Below are 17,237 nucleotides of genomic sequence, written 5' to 3' on the forward strand. Positions count from 1 at the left end.
TCACTGTGTAATTAGTTCCAGGGTATTTCTTGCGCGCGCGCGCGCGTGTGTGTGTAACAAAACCAAAAAAAAAATCCGAGACGGTTTCGTCTCTCAAAGGAGCCGAGTCGCGTGATAATTATCCCACAATTCTCTCCGCCGGGGGAAGCTCAGATGGGCAATTAAGAGAGGGAGTTGCGCGTCGTGGCTCCAGTGACGATCGGCAGCAGCAGCAAGCCGCCAAAGAGCTGCTCAATGAAAGCGTGGGGAAACTGAAGTGCCACTTGCGTCGGTGACCGCAGAGCAATGCGCGGAACGGAACGCGATGCACGCACGGCAGCTGGGCCGGCAACCGTTGCGATCCTAGATTTGAACCTGGGGGTGGGGGTTCAGCCGTTCCGTGACTGAACCAGGTCCTCGAGTGCAGTGGGGTTTACGACCTCAGCCAGGTCACCGTTGACAAAGCGAGAAGCCATCGCAAGCCAATGAAATTTGGCTTTGCGCTTTTTTCGTGGGATGATAATAATTGAAAGAAAAAATTGCAGACTCGGGGGAGCCGTGTCACTCGCCGCTCTCCGCAGTGTGTGGGAGAAACATTGGAGCGCGATTGCATGCAGATTTAAATATATTATACAGTAGACTCGCGATGAGCCGCGCTAATGACGAGGAGGATAGTCGCGGATAATAAAACATCGCGCATAATCCAAAAATTATACATTTTCCGCGGATTTCCATGCCAAAAATGCATGCTCAGTGATAACACTTTCCAGAAGACTCGGCCCACTTACTGGACAGCAGCAGAGCCACGCCAATCAACAGCAAACTCCACCCACTGTTGTAAAGATATGCAACTACTGTACTGTAGAGGCGATCACGTGGATTTCGTATTAACCGGAGCAACATGTTTGTTCGCTTCAAGGCCGTAATTATAATAGATTGGGGGGGGGACACATCCCCCCCCCCCCCAATATTCAAATATGCTCAAAATGTCACCCCCAATATATTGCTATGATTTCTGTGTATATGATTGTGGTTATGGTTGTACTTTATTAATCCCTAATCTCTGCCATTACATACAATGAATCAAGAAAAGGTAAAAAAGGAAAAAACAGAGTAATGTAATACAATACACTATTAGACATTATTGTAAATTTTTTATAAAAAGTCCATCCTATGTGTTAGTGAATTTTTTTATATTTTAGGCAAGAAATGGCAGGAAATTCGTTTTCAAATTTTTATTTTTTTTCTGGGGGGGGGGGGGGACCCCCAGACCCCCTGGAAGATTTGGTCCCCCCCAATGTTGACTCCATGGCTACGGCCTTGGCTCGCTTTCAGCACGTGACTGGTAATAAACATTTCCAAGAATAACGATACATCACTGTTTTTAGACTATTAATTTGGGCTTAAGGGGAAATCCACGAGTTATGAATTGATGTCAAAATCTCAGGTGCGCGGTTAAAACCCGCGCAAAATCGGATAAGCCGCACGCGGAAAATCGAGAGTCTACCCTATTTATATGAAGGCCACCCTGAAGGTTTTTTGCGGAAGAAGTTCCGCAGAACTTTTTTCCTGCGGCCGTTCTCCGACCCGACGCGCGTGGCTCGCTCGGCTCTGCGGGAGTTCCGAGTTCGGTAAAGTCACGTAGGTAAAACATTAAAATTAATAAAAGTAAAATAAAAAAGTAAAAAAAAATCACGACGTTTTGGAGGCAACACAGGTGGAACCGTCACAGCACGATTGCTGTATTAAGTAAGAGTGTGTGTGTGTTGCCTCCGAAAATCGTGATTTTTATTTTATTTTACTTTTATTAATTTTTATTTTTATTTTTTACCTACGTGACTTTACCGAAAAAACCTAATAATATGAATCCTTGCAGTCACGATAGCACAATCGGAGTAAAATTGGGCGAAGACTACCTCGGGTCGTTCGCTTTTGGCGGCACGGAAATAGCTTCGTGCGCGAATGGGATGTTCTTTTGCGTATGTGGCCCAAACCCTGTGAAATTCCCCCGCCCCACATCATCGGATAAGGGACCGTCTGACCGTGTCTAAAGCTTCGCAACAGCACGGTTGGCCACCTACCTCCGATTAGCATGGTTGGTTATGTACGGTGCAAAAGAAGTTCAACATTACACGCATATAATTTAAAATGTTGCCCGTTCAGCCTGGCATCTGCAAAATGAGGATTAACACAGCGTTGCCAATTTCACGGTTTTACTTTAAGCGCATTATTCTCATTTTAACAGCACGGGTTAAAAAGTTTAGTTTTTTTTCAAAGGATGCCTTTAAAGGAAAAAGGTGTTGTATTTATTTATATTTCATTAAGATGACATACGGCGTCACGTGACTGCAGACGGCACTCCGGCAGACAAGGGGGTAGCTGTCCTGACGGAGGGCAAAGGTCGTGAGTCAAGGGGTACAATCTACAAGAACGCCACCTCTTGCTTAATCTTTACCCGTATGTAGTGGCGATAGTTCAGTGTTCATGTGCCGTTTTATTGAGGGACGATGTTATCGTGATGTGGGACTGTTTTGGTGCAATTTTTTATTCCTTATTCCTTGGTTCTTTCGGTTAAGTCACGTCTAAAGATAAAATAATAAATTAAATAATAGCATATTACGACATTTCGATTGCAACACAAGCAATCATCATCAGGCACACAGAGAACACATATGTGTTCTCTCTCTGTGTGTCCTTGTGATGTCTGTCTGCTTGTATGTCTGTCTATAGTTTTCTAGTTAGATTTTTGTTGCTATTTCTTTTATGCCTGATGATGATTGCTTGTGTTGCAATCGAAACGTCGTAATATGCTATTATTCAATTTATTATTTTATCTTTAGACGTGACTTAACCGAAAGAACCAAAGAATAATTCCTGCAGTCACAAAAGCTCCAAAATTAAGATTTTTATTCCTTGCCCAATATTGATAAATCGGACGCACATAATACGAACATTTATTTATATTTAATAACTTGCTTACCATTCTCTCTATTTGCTCCTATCGTGTTTTTCTTGTGTTTGCTGTTGTAACTTGCTGGTCTGCCCATGACTGGACATCTGAGAAGAAGAGCTATACAGCTCATCGGATTCCTTCCGCAGTCTAAATAAAGATTCTGATTCTGATAATCTGGATATTTTCTCACCGCTGAGCAGAATCGCCACGCATCCTCGCGGACAATGGGAGATCTGTGACATTTATTATTATTCTACAATGCAATGCACAGTCTCTCAATTCGAATGCATCTCCAAATGCTTCAGAATGAATGATTTAAATAAATAAGCACATTCAGCGTATTTAATGATCGCATTCGATTGCGTAATATTGTAAACAATTAAGTAACGTGTTTGCCAATCAGTTTGTGTCTTAATGGTTGTAATTGTTGACGAATGTTCTTCTGCTCTTAAACCGCAATACGTATTTATTTTTAATGTATTATCACCTCCACTCAGGTGGGTATCAAAACACTGTACACTAAAATAGAATGCAAAGACAATTACCGACTATAATCACCCAGTAATGTCTGTCCGTCCCGCGCGTGACGTCACTCCACACGAGGCCCACCCCCCCGCGTGACGTCACTCCACACGAGGCCCACCCTCCCCCGCGTGACGTCACTCCACACGAGGCCCACCCCCCCCCCCGCGTGACGTCACTCCACACGAGGCCCACCCTCCCCCGCGTGACGTCACTCCACACGAGGCCCACCCCCCCCCGCGTGACGTCACTCCACACGAGGCCCACCCCCCCCGCGTGACGTCACTCCACATGAGGCCCACCCCCCCGTGTGACGTCACTCCACATGCCGCACCCCTCCACAATAACCATGAGCAGGTGACGTCACTCCACATGCCGCACCCCTCCACAATAACCATGAGGGGGTGACGTCACTCCACATGCCGCACCCCTCCCCAATAACCATTTGCGGGTGACATCACTCCACATGGGGCATACCCCCTCATTAATAATCATGAGCTGAACATTTTTTCTATAGAATATTTTAAATTTGCTGCAATATACACCCGTCCTCGGACGGGCAAAAGAGCTAGCGTTATCAAGTTTAATAAAAATCCGTGAGTTAAATATTGACTCTTCCACTCCCTCCGAACCACGCCGAGGCTCTAAGCGTGCCGGATCGCCCCGGACGAGGCGTCCCAGATCCTTGGTGGCAACGCTTGAGAAGGCGCTCGACTTCTCCAGCGTCGAGAGCAGAAGAGCCGAGGCTGGGAGAGTAGTCGCAGTGCCTGCTCTGAAGAGCGTGGTAGAGCATGAACTCCAGTCGTGTGACAGAGCAGTCGGGCACGCAGGAACATTGGTCCGAGACCATGCAGAGCTTTATAGACCATTCATAACATAGGTGTTTCTGGGTTTGATCGCGTAAATATATCAATGCGTCGTGAAACGTAAACAGAACGTGGCCAATTCGTCACCAGTACAGCACACCGGTGTGTTGGAGAGCCAAGCCACAACATTTACAATCTGATTCGAAGCTTTCGTGACTGCAGGAATTACTCTTTGGTTCTTTCGGTAAAGTCACGTAGAAAATAAAATCAACTAATAATAGAATACGACGTTTCGGTTGCAACACAAGCAGCCGTCATCAGGTAAGAATGAATGATAAAGCACAGACACGGACACAACATAGGCAGACACACATGTAGAGAGAGAGACACACAAAGACACACCGAGCGAAACACATACCAAGAGAGGACTGGGGAGGCAGACAGGCGAGAGGACCGAAACGTCGTCTTCTATTATAATTAGATTTTATTTTCCACGTGACTTTACCGAAAGAACCAAAGAGTATTTACAATCCGAGTACGACGTTTCGCCAGTAATTACAACTGGCTTCATCAGGCGACAGCCAGATTTGTGGATGATATTGGTCGCGAAAGCCTACGTGTTCAACTTTTATAGACCAGCTTGGCTAACTGATACTATGGATGCGAAAGCTCACTCACTGGAAGTCGGCGCAGGCCGCAGAGAGTGAGGAGTAACGTGGCTCAAAGCGGGGCTACCACGGCTCAGAATTCGGGCCGCCGCATTTTGGGGCCGTCCATAAATGACGTCACGCACCTAGGGGTGGGGGAGGAGGTTCAGACATTTGTGACGATGTGTGACGAGGGAGGGGGGGGGTTGAGAAATGTGACGTCACGTAAAAATGCGCAACTTTAAATAAATATAGACAACACGTTCTACTTAATTAAATAGACTTTTCAATAAATGTTTTCTCCTACAACATCAGAGTGCAGCGCCACATTAAATACGCACCACAATGACAATAGTTTAAAGCGATTTGAAGCATGTTTTATTTGGGGGGGGGGGGGCAGAGCTTTGTGACGTCATATTTGAGGGGGGGGGTCTGACTTTTTGTGACGCCGTGTGACGAAGGGGGGGGGGGAGTCAAAAATCGTCAAAAATCGCGTGACGTCATTTATGGACGGCCCCTTTGCACAAGGCACGTGGAAGCCCCGCGCGAAGGGCTTCACGGTAATCAAGACGAGTTAATAGCTCAAGGTCACGGAGATGAAAGAAAGCCGACTTAACCACAGCCGTCACCTGCGCATGCCCGTTAAGACTGCGGTCAAATAGAACCCCGAGGTTTGCGTACCTTGGACAAGGCGTGAAACTGAATCCCGTTAACAAGGGGAAGTTTAATCTGGCTCTGGCCCAGCCTGAACCGAGCACGATGGCAGTATGTTCAGGGGCTAAATTGGCAATATCGAGAGAGCTTCGGAAGAGAGGGTTCGTGTCGTTTTCCTCCTCCTCTGTTGAAGTGTCGCAGTCCACAGAGGGTTTACTCTGCGGTCCATTGTTCAGGGTTAGGAATTAATCTGGTTTAAAAAATCGTGCCAGTCGTGACTTGAAAGCTGCGAGTTCCAACTCAAGCCGGCGCTGAGCTCATTATCCTCTCAGCCGGTGATGGACTGGGACTAAAACATCGGCCCAGGAATTTGTAAACACGGCGGCCCAAATTCGGGCTACTTGGAGTTAGCTGGATTTGCGGTGTGGCGACGTGTTAGCGTGATTTTGCCGTGCGGTCTCATTATCCCATAATGAGACCGGTGAGGAAGTGATCTTTGGGGCTGCCCAATATGGTGATGACTTAATGCCAACTGCGGGCGTAAATAAGCAACGAAGCGTGGCACATTCGGGGTAATAATATTTTGTTTTTTACTTTTTACTCTGATCCCATTCAAGTTTTACAATTTCCCCCCACACACGCAGACCGACTCCACCGGCCACTTGGAATGGACCGACCCACCGGGCACTTGCCCCAATGTCCAGTCCGGGCCTTCTCTCGGCCGATCAATCTATCCAGGGCCTGACCCGTGGCTGTTGTTCGTCTTGCCCTCATCATGCAAATGTGGCATTGCCACCCCCGCCAGCTCGGGATTGTGTAGATCGGGGACGATCGCCCTCCCTCCCAACCCTCCAGGCGCTCGATTGAACTGCAGTGGCACGACGAACGCGGAGGCTTTGGTGGACAAATGAAACCCTTGCATCGCTTCCTTCCAGCTGGGCGAAGAGGCTCCTTCGCAGACGCGGCACGGGGAGGGATGAAGGCAGGGAGGGAGTGACATCGGGTTAATGCCCCGTCTGATTGCACTGCTCCTGCACACCCCACGTGGCCCCCAACTCACGGCAGATATGTTGTTTGACGATGGGGGAAATGGAAATCGGAGGCTCCGTTGCTCGCCGCGGGTTACCCGGCCGCGTTCGGGAAAAGCAAACGAGCGCGGCGGCGGTGGCCGCCCGGGGTGATGATGATGATGAGTCACGCGGGCGATCAGGGTGGCTGCGGGCAGAGCAGCACGTGGCGCTGCCTCGTTTGCCCCCCTCCCCCAGCCTCACCTCGTCACAACGACAATCTCTGTTTGCGCTGGAGGAATGCGACGGGCCACGATGATCTTTTTTACAGATGTTCAGGAGGGGCACGGGGTCAGAACGTTACAATAACAAACAACAGCAAAACACGATAGGAGTGCCAATGTATAGGAAAGGTAAACGAATCACTTTAAAAATTTACAAATAAAACTAAATATTTTTTTTTATCTTCCGAGGCAAAGCCCGCTGAGTTATGAGCGATCTGGCACTCGCTACGCGCGCCCGTCATTAATCAGACCACCAACCCCGCTCCCGCGTTGCCGACGATCACGCTCCACACAAGGGCTTTCGTTGAAGGCTGACCTCTGAGAGGAGAGCGGCCCACAGCCATGAACACAGACGAGACAATAACCCCAGCGCCGAGCAGTTGCGGCGTTGCTTTGTCGCCCAGCCGTCAGCCGAGCAATGGCAACACCGCTCGCTGCACGGAACCGAGCACGGTTGGCTGCGTACGGTGCGATAGAAGTTCAACGTACACACGTGCACACACACACGCGCAGGTGCGTACGTGCGCGCACGTGCCGGTGGAGAGGTGCCGGTGTGCGCCGTAGGGGAACATCTGACAGTACCCACGCGTGTAGCGGCTCCTCTGCCTGGACCGTGATGGTCTGCACAGGGGCTGTGAGTGTGGTAGCAGTCAGCGCTACGCCGCGCTACGGGAACCCGGCGACCCGAGATCGATTATCCGCTCACGGCCACCGCCAATGACGATTATGTGAACCGGACCTGGGCCTCCCCTAGGTCGACTCAGCCTCAAATGAGTACCTGGTACGGTGTGTCAACATCGCCATTAGGGAGACAAAGATGGCCGGGCGTGGTGTTGGCCACCCACCCCCCTTATGTGCCGTGCTGGCTTTCATAGGTGCTCGCGAACAGCACTTGCCCCAGAAGTCTGCTGAGGCTATACAGGGTGTCTTTGTCTCTGTGTGAGTCTCTGTCAGCATATGCTACAAGACAAATAGGTGTCATACCGACACTGCTACATTGACAATTGCAAGAAGATTATTTGACAAAATTGTCAATTAATTTAAAGGACAACGAGGCCAGTAGTTAATTATCAGCATCATCATCACAATGATGATATGCCCCTCTGCCTCAGAGCAAAAAGCACCTGGGTTCGATGCCTAACTGGCTTATCTTGGCTGTGTCGAGTTTGTACGTTCTCTCCACCGTCTCAATGGAATTTCCTCGAGCTGCTCTGGTTTCCTCCCATGGCGAAAAATAACAACAACAACATGAAACAATCCAACCGGTATTGGGCAAAACATCCAAAAGCTGAAAAATGTTACTGAGAAGTAATTCCTCAATTGGGGTTACACACACAGCAAAAGCGTTGCCTCTCGACTGTAAAACGAACAAAAAACACTTGGCAGGACCCTCCTTAGTAACAGTCTTGAGACTCGGTGAGGCTTTTCCTGGGTAATAATGCAAGCGTCAACACAATTATAATTACATTCACAAAGCTAGGCTCTCTCGTGCGCACAACCACTTTTAAAACTATCATTCGTCCGATGCTGCTTTTGAAAATGAGTACGTAAGCGTGCACATAATTATTACACAGAGGCAATTAAAATGTACGGAGACAGCGCGGAGCTTACGGTGTGTGTTTTAAAACAATTCGCCGTTTGCTGTTCTACTCTTGCGCACGGCAGCGATTTGTTTGGGAGCGAGACGCCAATGTCGAGGTCTGCTACTCGCCACGACGAGAAGGCTTCAGGAGAGAGAGAGAGTTGGTGCCGTTCTACGCTATACCGCATTGTATAGCGCAGACGATACAATGCACGCGGTATTGCTCATACAATCGCACTTTTCAACGTGGAATTCCAGCGACTGTGGACGATGGCGTGAGATGTTTGCGGGCACAGCGAGGGTGGCGGTGATCATAGCGGCGGCAGGCCGCAGTGGGGGCGAGCGTGGTGGTGACACCGGGTCCAGTCACGTGGGCGAGCGTGGTGGTGACACCGGGTCCAGTCACGTGGGCGAGCGTGGTGGTGACACCGGGTCGAGTAGCGCGGGCGAGTGTGATGGTGATACCGGGTCCAGTCACGTGGGCGAGCGTGGGCCAGGCCATTGTTCAGGCCATTGTGGAAAACTGGGCGCACCAAAGTTGATACATATCCTCACCTCCCCCCTTCCCCCCTGTATTCGTGTAAGCGCAATTCTCACCCTATTCCTCTCCACCTGCCTGTAGCTCCGATGTTGTTAATAACATGCCTGAGCCCACTTGGGCTCAGCGGAATTTAATAACCGAATACCGATTTATGTTCGTGCGATATTTTCGATGTCTCTCGTGAAGCTGCGCTTGTTTTTTCGTTTTTGCCCACATTCTCTTTTTTGCTGTATCCGTGCTACAGACTGCCTCGCTTCACCTCTCTTTGTTTTAGCTTTCGTCGCGCTGTTGATCCGGGCTCGCTCTTGCGCTTGAGCCTCCTGCCCTGGCCTTATGGTCTCTCACGCAGTCACACCGAAACCCAACCTGACTTGGCCTTGGTCATAATCGGTGCATGGGACTCGCCCACCGCCTTCAACTATCCATACGACCACGGGGAGAACGTGTAAACCCCAAATATAGAGGTGTGAGGGTCGCGATCGAACCCACGACCTTATGTATACCAGGCAAGGTAGTTAACATCTCGCCACCGGGGCACCCTGAGCGACCACAAATTGTTTTTGGTCCGCTGCTTTCCGGTGTCCCCGGAGAAGTCGGCCACCTCACCTCAACCACCCGGCGAGATTCCCCTCGCGTGCGGTGAGAGACGGAGTTGAATTTCGACTTAAAGCTTTCGTGACTGCAGGGATTCATCTTCTTGGTTCTTTCGGTAAAGTCACGTAGAAAGAACCAAGAAGACGGAGTTGAGTCGCCCCGATGCGAGGGCTCCCCGCCCAATCACCCAAGGGGCGAGAAGGGCCCCCAATCAACGCGTCCGGTGAGCGGGGATGCCTGGGCGTGCGACATTTCTCGACGCATTTTCAGTGCACGTGACCTCTCAACGTCCGTTTTTGCCGCGTTTGCAGCAGGCAATGAACGCGCAGCGGCTGCTATGATCCGAAGACCGCAGATGTTTTGAACGCGTCGCCGAGACGTCTCGAGTTGACTTGAATGATCTTGTATTTGATGTTGTCATTTTTTTTTTTGACCAGGTGTTAACCGCGGTCGGGGATGGAGCGGTGGCTCGGTGGTCGGCGCACCGTGCTGTGAACCGGTGACCTGGGTTCAATTCCTGGCCACGGGTAGTCATCTTCGGTGAGTGGAGATCTGAGCAGTCGCCTGCCCACCCCCACCCGTTTCACCAACTCCCACTGACCAGCACAACAACCGCCATTCGCTACCAAGTGGCAGTGATGTCACCACTGTGCGTGTGCCAGGGCACGTACACGTTAAGGCCACGTGAAAGTGTCGAAAGCCCGCTGGCAGGAGGTCACGGAGCAGAACCAGGTGCTATGGGTCAACTGACTGATATGACTAGCCGATGCAACACCTGTGCCCCCTACTGTGCCAACTTGCTGTGTTTTAGCCCCTGGCACTCTGCTCGTTGTTGTGAGCGTCCCTCCTCTGCCCTCCGTTGTTGCTGGAGAGAGAATGCCTCCAACTGCCCAGTAGCAACATCCTTCACGAGCCTCCTCTACAGAGGCCGATCTTGACACGGGTGGTACCAGTCATCGGCAAGTCCACTCAGCTCCACGTCCTCTTGTACAACATCACGCCATCTCTTCTCTAGCCAGTGCCGCGTCCGTTTAGTCCCCTCTATGAAGGTCCTTAATGATTCTGAGCAGAGAGTCAGGGACTCGGAAAGCACGAAGAACAACCCAGAGCCCAGGCCTACTGATGATATCATAGGCCTTGACCAGGTCAATGAAGCAGAGATGTAGGTCTTGTTGGAATTCCCTACACTTCTGCTGTAGCAGACGGATAGAAAATATGTCATCTGTGCAGAACCACCTTTTTCTGAAACCACATTGGGGCTCTGCAAGGCTCTCCTCGGCGTGCCTGGCAAGGCGATGTTGAATAATCCTTGCCAGGACCTTTCCCAGCACACTGAGGAGTGAGATGCCCCTGTAGTTGTTACAGTATGTGCGGTCCCCCTTCTTAAAGAGGGGGACGATCAGGGCATCCTTCCAATCCTGCAGAACCCATACAGTGTTCCAGACTGTTATTATGATGTGATGTAGGGTAGTCTGAGCACAAACCTCACCCTTCCTCCCCCAAGATCTGCTCAGCAAATCTGTAAACCTCTTCCTGGGGGTCGGAGATTGGATCACCGTTCTTTCCCCTAATGATGGTGATAGGTGTGGTGCTGCAAGTTACTTTATCGATGGAGTTAAAGAGTGATTTGTGTTCGCGGGCCACTGAGGAAGATTCCATCTCCCTCAGCAAGCCGCAACTACCACCCATCCCTACAGTGCCTCACGGCTCTCCAAAACTCCGAGCGCAGGCTGCGGTAAGCCTCCTTATTCTCTGATGTGGGATGCTGTAGATGGTGTGAGTGGGCCTGTCACTTTTTCTCAGCCAGCCTGAATACCTCCTCTATCAGCCACAGTCGTAAACCTTGCCCATTTCCCCTCGGCATCAGGAGTGAGGAACGATGCCAACCCCAGTTGAAAGCGATGATGTAATTCTTGCTTGCAACTTTATTCAGTTAGCTGAGACCAGGCTACTGTGGGTTTGAATGGGGTCCTGGGTGTGCACCCACCACCGGAGTAGAAGAAATGCAGGCGCATCTTACGGGCAGATCAGCTCCACGGGAGGTCCTGGTGTCAAGGACATGGGCCCGCATCTGCTTTTCCATCACTATATAGTCCAGCAGATGTTCTTGCTTGGACCTGGCGTGCATCCATGATGTTGTATGGGTACGCCAATGCAGGAACAGTGTGTTGGTAATTACAAGCCCATGGGCTGCAGAAAAGTCTAGAAGCCTTCTACTGTTATTATTGAGCTGATTCGGCCCATGCATTCCAATCACTCCAGACCAGGTGCAAGCAACATGACCAACTCGGGTATTAAAGTTACCCAACAGGATGACTCTATCCCGAGGGGCCATTTAAGCTAGCACCTGTGGCAGGAGGTCATATAATGCATCTGACTCATCGGCCTTGTCTGCATCCCTCCACTGATGTTCATCTTCGGTGGGGGCATGAGTAACCATGACCACCACTCCTCGCCTCTGGTTGATACGAAGGCGAGCCCAAAGTAGCCTGGGTCTTACAGCTTCTCACACCTCACCGCCACGCTACCACACCCCCTTCATTCTTTTTTTAAGAAGAAGACCCACTCCCTGTTATTTGACAGTTTCCTGCCCCGAGTAGAGGACTGTCCACACCTCATGGTGGCAGGAGCCAGAGCCGGTCCACCGGACCTCTTAACACCACAGAGATCCGGGCAGTACCAGGTCCAGCTCTCAACAGAGAAGTGGCAGCCTCTCCACCGCAGTGAGCGTTTGAACATTCCACGTGTCCACCCGCAGTGGCTTTTTGCTGCTTCTGGAGGAACCCAAAGGGTAAGGATTCAATCTGCTGGCTCCGCCAAATGGGGTTTGGCCAGGAGACGTCATAGACACCTGTCCCCCCGGGGCCATTAGCACAAGCTTAGCTAGATAATTTTTTCATGGTTTAGTGGTAATTAATTGAAGGTGGAGGCATTACCAGTCCCGCACACCCATCCAGAGCCCCCTTTGATCGCTGTGGTGGCTGCAAAGCGCCATGAGGGTAACGGCCACTACAACATTACCGTCCGGCACCAACGAGGAGGTAGAGGGTTGTTTTGCCTGACCAGTGTGGTGAAGTATGGCCGGCACGCCATGGGGTAATGATCATCCACCATTGCATTGACAAACGGCTGTAGATAATACAATTGTTTTTGTTAATGTGAACCATCATGACACTGGTTGTAACCACCAGCGAAACGTCGCTGCCCAATTGATAATCATTGTGACATCGCTCCCCAACGCAGCACACCGTGGATGCTGAAGTAGTCATGAATTGTCACGTGTGCTGACATGACGACTCTATTCATCAGCCTCCGTCGGGATGGAGGAGGGTTTACGACGCGCATTTTGCTCACCGCGGCAATTTTGACCCCAGCATTAGGCTTGTAAATTCCGATACCGGTGGCGAAAGCCCGCTGCGCATTAAACCCATGCTGTCAAGTTCAGGCCAGAAACTAACGATGCTCCCCGCCCATTTTCACGTCAAATCCTCGCAGGTTCACGCCAACCACCCAACCCGCCCGCCCGCCCACCCACCGACCACCCCGCGGAGGGGTGTAGGGTGGCGGGGGGCGGTAGCAACGCCACGATGGAGTTCCTCGCGGCGCCGTGGAACGACAGCGAGACGTCCGCCACCGCCAACACCACCAATGGCTCGGCGCGGCCGCCCCCTCCGGCCGCCACGCTCGATGCCTCCGAGGCCTCCTCCTCCTCCTCAGCGGCCAAGGTTGCCACCTCGTTGACGCTGGCCGCCCTGGCGCTGGCCACCGTCGTGGTGAACGCGCTCGTCATCGCGGCCATCTCGGCCACGCGCAAGCTGCGCCAGCCCGCCAACTACCTCATCGGCTCGCTGGCCGTGGCCGACCTCCTCGTGGCCGCGCTGGTGATGCCCGTGGCGGCGGCCTACGTGGTGACGGGCGAGTGGGCGCTGGGCGGTGCCCTCTGCGACCTGTGGCTCAGCCTGGACGTCACGTGCTGCACGGCCTCCATCCTGCACCTGTGCGCCATCGCCCTCGACCGCTTCTGGGCCATCACGGACGCGGCCGAGTATGCGCACAAGCGCACGCCGGGCCGCGCCGCGCTCATGATCGCCGCGTCCTGGCTGCTGGCGGCGTGCATCTCGGTGCCGCCGCTCTTCTGGCGCCGGCGCGACCCCACCAAGCCGCGGTGCATCATCGAGCACGACCACGTGCTCTACACCATCTACTCCACGTTCGGCGCCTTCTACGTGCCGCTCGCGCTCCTGCTGGCGCTCTACTGCCGCATCTTCCGTGCCGCCAAGCAGCTCTACGAGAAGCGCGAGTCGAAGCAGCGCGAGAAGCTGAGCGTCAGCGCAGAGAGCGCCGTGAGCCTGGAGCAGCCTCCACAGTCGCAGCAGCAGCAGCAGCAACCGGCCGGTAAGCTGTTCCGGCTGCCGCAGCCGTTCTGCATGTCGGAGACCTCCTCTTCGGACCAGACGCTGGCGCAGGCGGAGCGCTCCGGGCACCACCAGCAGAGCGTCGGCGCGGCGGCGCGGCGCTCCAAGCGCTCGCTGCGCCCGCCCCGCTCCGTGCGCTTCATGAGCGCGCGGCTCGACCAGCGGCGGCCGTGCCTCCAGGAGCGCATCTCGGGCTCGCGCGAGCGCCGTGCCGCCAAGACGCTGGGGCTCATCCTGGGCGCGTTCGTCGTGTGCTGGCTGCCGTTCTTCATCAAGGAGCTCGTGGTGAACCTGTGCAAGTCGTGCGCCGTGTCGCCTGAGGTGGCCGACCTCCTCACGTGGCTCGGCTACATGAACTCGCTCATCAACCCGCTCATCTACACCATGTTCAACGAGGACTTCAAATCGGCCTTCAGGAAGCTCGTGTCCAGGCAGCCGAGGCTGTGAGGGCGCTCTCAGATGGTGGGGCCAGGAGGGATGTGGAGATGGCGAAGGCCGACGAGCCGACTGGCTGGCCGGCTGGCTGACTGGCTGGACGACTGGCTGACTGGCTGACTGACTGGCTGGCTGGCTGAATGGCTGGACGACTGGCCGGCTGACCGGCCGGCTGGCCGACTGGCTAGCCTGCTGGCTGGCTGACCGGCTGACTGGCCGGCCAGCTGGCCTTCGCAGGACTGGAAGTGATGACGGCCGAGGCTAGAGACTAACGGTGGAGTAGGCAGCCAAAGGGATGGAAACGTGAAGGCGTCACATAGGATTTCAGCCGAGGAGATGGAGCGATGGGTTCGGGTCGTGTATGTACGTACGTGTGTTGAACTTCTTTTGCACCGCATGTAGCCAACCGCGCTAATCGGAGGTGCGGGCGGGGGACAACAAACTAAACGCAAAAATCAGTTAGAAAGAAATTAGTTGGTCGATGTAAATGATTTAAAAGTGCATAGCTCCAGTGGCTTTCTCATATCGGAAGGAAGAGCGTTCCAGACGGCCGCAGAAGTGCGTGTAAAAGCGCGCGATGCGGTAACCGTTTTTGTTCAATGGCTAATCAAAGCTCGCCGCTGCTGCGAGAATGACCGGAGTTCACGTGACGAAGGTTTATTCTCCTTGGCGAGATCAGAACCCGGGTCGTGCGCTGCGGGTGGCCGGGTGGATGGTTGCATCGCAGGATCGTGAGAATTGGCGGCGGCTTAGGGAGGCCTCCGTCCAGCAGCAGATTGAGCGCGGCTGATGGTGACCGAAACGTCTTGACAGTTGTATCCTCACGGAGGGTTTATTCTCTACGGAGAGCCCCCGCTGCCTCAACTCACAGCTCCCGTTGCGGAGTGGTAGATGTGCGTAACGAATATCGTCGTATTGGGGAAGGGGATCGTTTTTCGGTTGTCATTATTTGGTATAAATATGCGGGGCAAAAACACAGAAAAACACGTGCTCAGTTTTCAGATATAGCTTAGATGTGTGAAGATGTGGCGAGTTCCTCAGTGTTGAGACAAAACGCGGACTGAATGAGTGCATTTAACGGAGATTGCCATGGGTTGTATGTATGTGTGTACAATGTTGAACTTCTTTCACGCCATTCGTAGCCAACAGTGCTAATCGGAGGTGCGGGGGAACGACAACAAACTTAACACATAAAGCAGTTCTAAAGAAATCCAGAAGTACATAGCACCAGCGGCTTCCTTATATCGGAAGGAAGAGCGTTCCAGACGGCCGTAGAAGTGCATCCTAAATTGAGCGCAATGTGGTGACCGTCTTTGTTCGATGGCCAGCCAAAAGCGTGCTGCTACGAGGATGACCGGAGTTCACGTGATGGTTTATGCTCCTTAACGAGATTAGCAAAGGTATTGTGGTTCATTTGTGGCAAGCACTTTGTGTGTAATGAGTGTCTGGAATATTGCACATTTTTTGCCTCCGAACCCAGATTATCTTGTGAAAGAACCTTAACTTATTTTATTTTTATTATTTTATTAATCCCTGTACATTTCTGTAAAGCTCCTGTTGAGGACAAATGCAGTGTAATATATATGTACATAGACATTTGTAATGGCGTGTACAATGGCTAAGTTATCAGGATTCATAAACAATTCATACAAATAAAGGCCAAGGTCAATATTCTTTGTGTTTTTGTGATTTTTTTCTTGGATAAAGGTGCAGCCCTGCAATTGCCCGTTCGCGGCACTGCTGGCGGAAGGGGCCTCCGTTATTAGAGGGCATTTGGTGAAATCCTCCACGCTGGCCAGACGCTCCTCGGGAGAGATAGGAGCGCCCACACTTCATCCCCACCGGACCACGTGACATTGTCCATCGACGAACACTGCCATGGGTGGACGGAGGAGGTGTGGAGAGGATTTCAGAAAAATCGCCCCATTGTCTCAGCTTGCCGTGCCGGGGGCAATCGAACCGGCGGGCTCGGGATTGCGGCTCCGTTACCCTGAGCGCTCCGGTACGGCGGGATGCTCCTCACTGCAGCGTTAATTAATCCAGGCGTCAGATTCATCAGAATAAGAACCGTTATTTTGGTTCGGTCTGGAGGAATACGATGAGCTATGAAGCACTTTTCTCTCTCGCAGCTCTGCAGTTATGGGCGGGTCGGCGAGTTGCAACAGCAAAACAACTCAAAGACAACGATAGGAGTGAATTTATACATACTATAATGATATTTCACGGTGAAAGCAGCACAACGCTTCCAATCAGAAGCGTGCGAGTTCAACTCCCGGCGAGGGATCAGCTGAGATTGTTACCCATCTCGAGTGAATACAACCAGAACTTTTCGTGCTTTCGTGACCTCGTTCGATAAAAAGGCCGTGTGTTGCTGGCGTCACGGGTCCAAATTTGGCAAGTTTGGGGACGACTTGCAAAGTGCTTGATTGGTAAACACAAAGCAACATCACTCCCTACAGGCAAGATGGTGCTGTGTCCATACTGTGCCACACAGGGGGGGGGGGGGTCCCGTAGGCTAAACGACAAACTACAGCTGGACATTGGAATGATTGACATGCGGTGTACGGAGCTTTGAGTGCCAGAGACGTGTGAGCAAGTGCCCTGTCAATGGAAATCCTTTTCATTCGATGGAAATTCAAAAGCGGTTTTCCTGTGTAGAGACTGGTCCCTCCACCACGAGAATGTGGAATTTGAAACCCCTTGGCTCATGGAGTGCTAACAAAGCTGAGTGCCACCGCATTGCTCAGGGTGCCACGGTGGCGAGAAGATGTTATTTGCCTCGCCTGGTACACAGGAGGTAGTGGGTTCCATCCCGACT

The 17,237-nt window shown here is 52.1% G+C and overlaps 1 protein-coding gene across 1 annotated transcript; it reads left to right on the forward strand.

The window, feature by feature from the left end:
• The first annotated feature begins 13,142 nt into the window (after positions 1–13,142).
• Positions 13,143–16,084, forward strand: LOC133355172 (5-hydroxytryptamine receptor 1F-like). The gene has a single exon (XM_061572518.1). It carries the CDS (start codon positions 13,157–13,159, stop codon positions 14,429–14,431), a length of 1,275 nt encoding a protein of 424 aa, XP_061428502.1. The 5' UTR covers positions 13,143–13,156; the 3' UTR covers positions 14,432–16,084.
• Positions 16,085–17,237: the final 1,153 nt, after the last annotated feature.

Source organism: Lethenteron reissneri, chromosome 6 (assembly GCF_015708825.2).
Source record: "Lethenteron reissneri isolate LAM-NWPU_2019-01 chromosome 6, ASM1570882v1, whole genome shotgun sequence".
Lineage (NCBI taxonomy): Eukaryota > Metazoa > Chordata > Hyperoartia > Petromyzontiformes > Petromyzontidae > Lethenteron > Lethenteron reissneri.

What these genes read in the sequence shown, in the direction of transcription:
- LOC133355172 (XM_061572518.1), top strand. Translation starts at nt 13,157, where the DNA reads ATGGAGTTCCTCGCGGCGCCGTGGAACGACAGCGAGACGTCCGCCACC.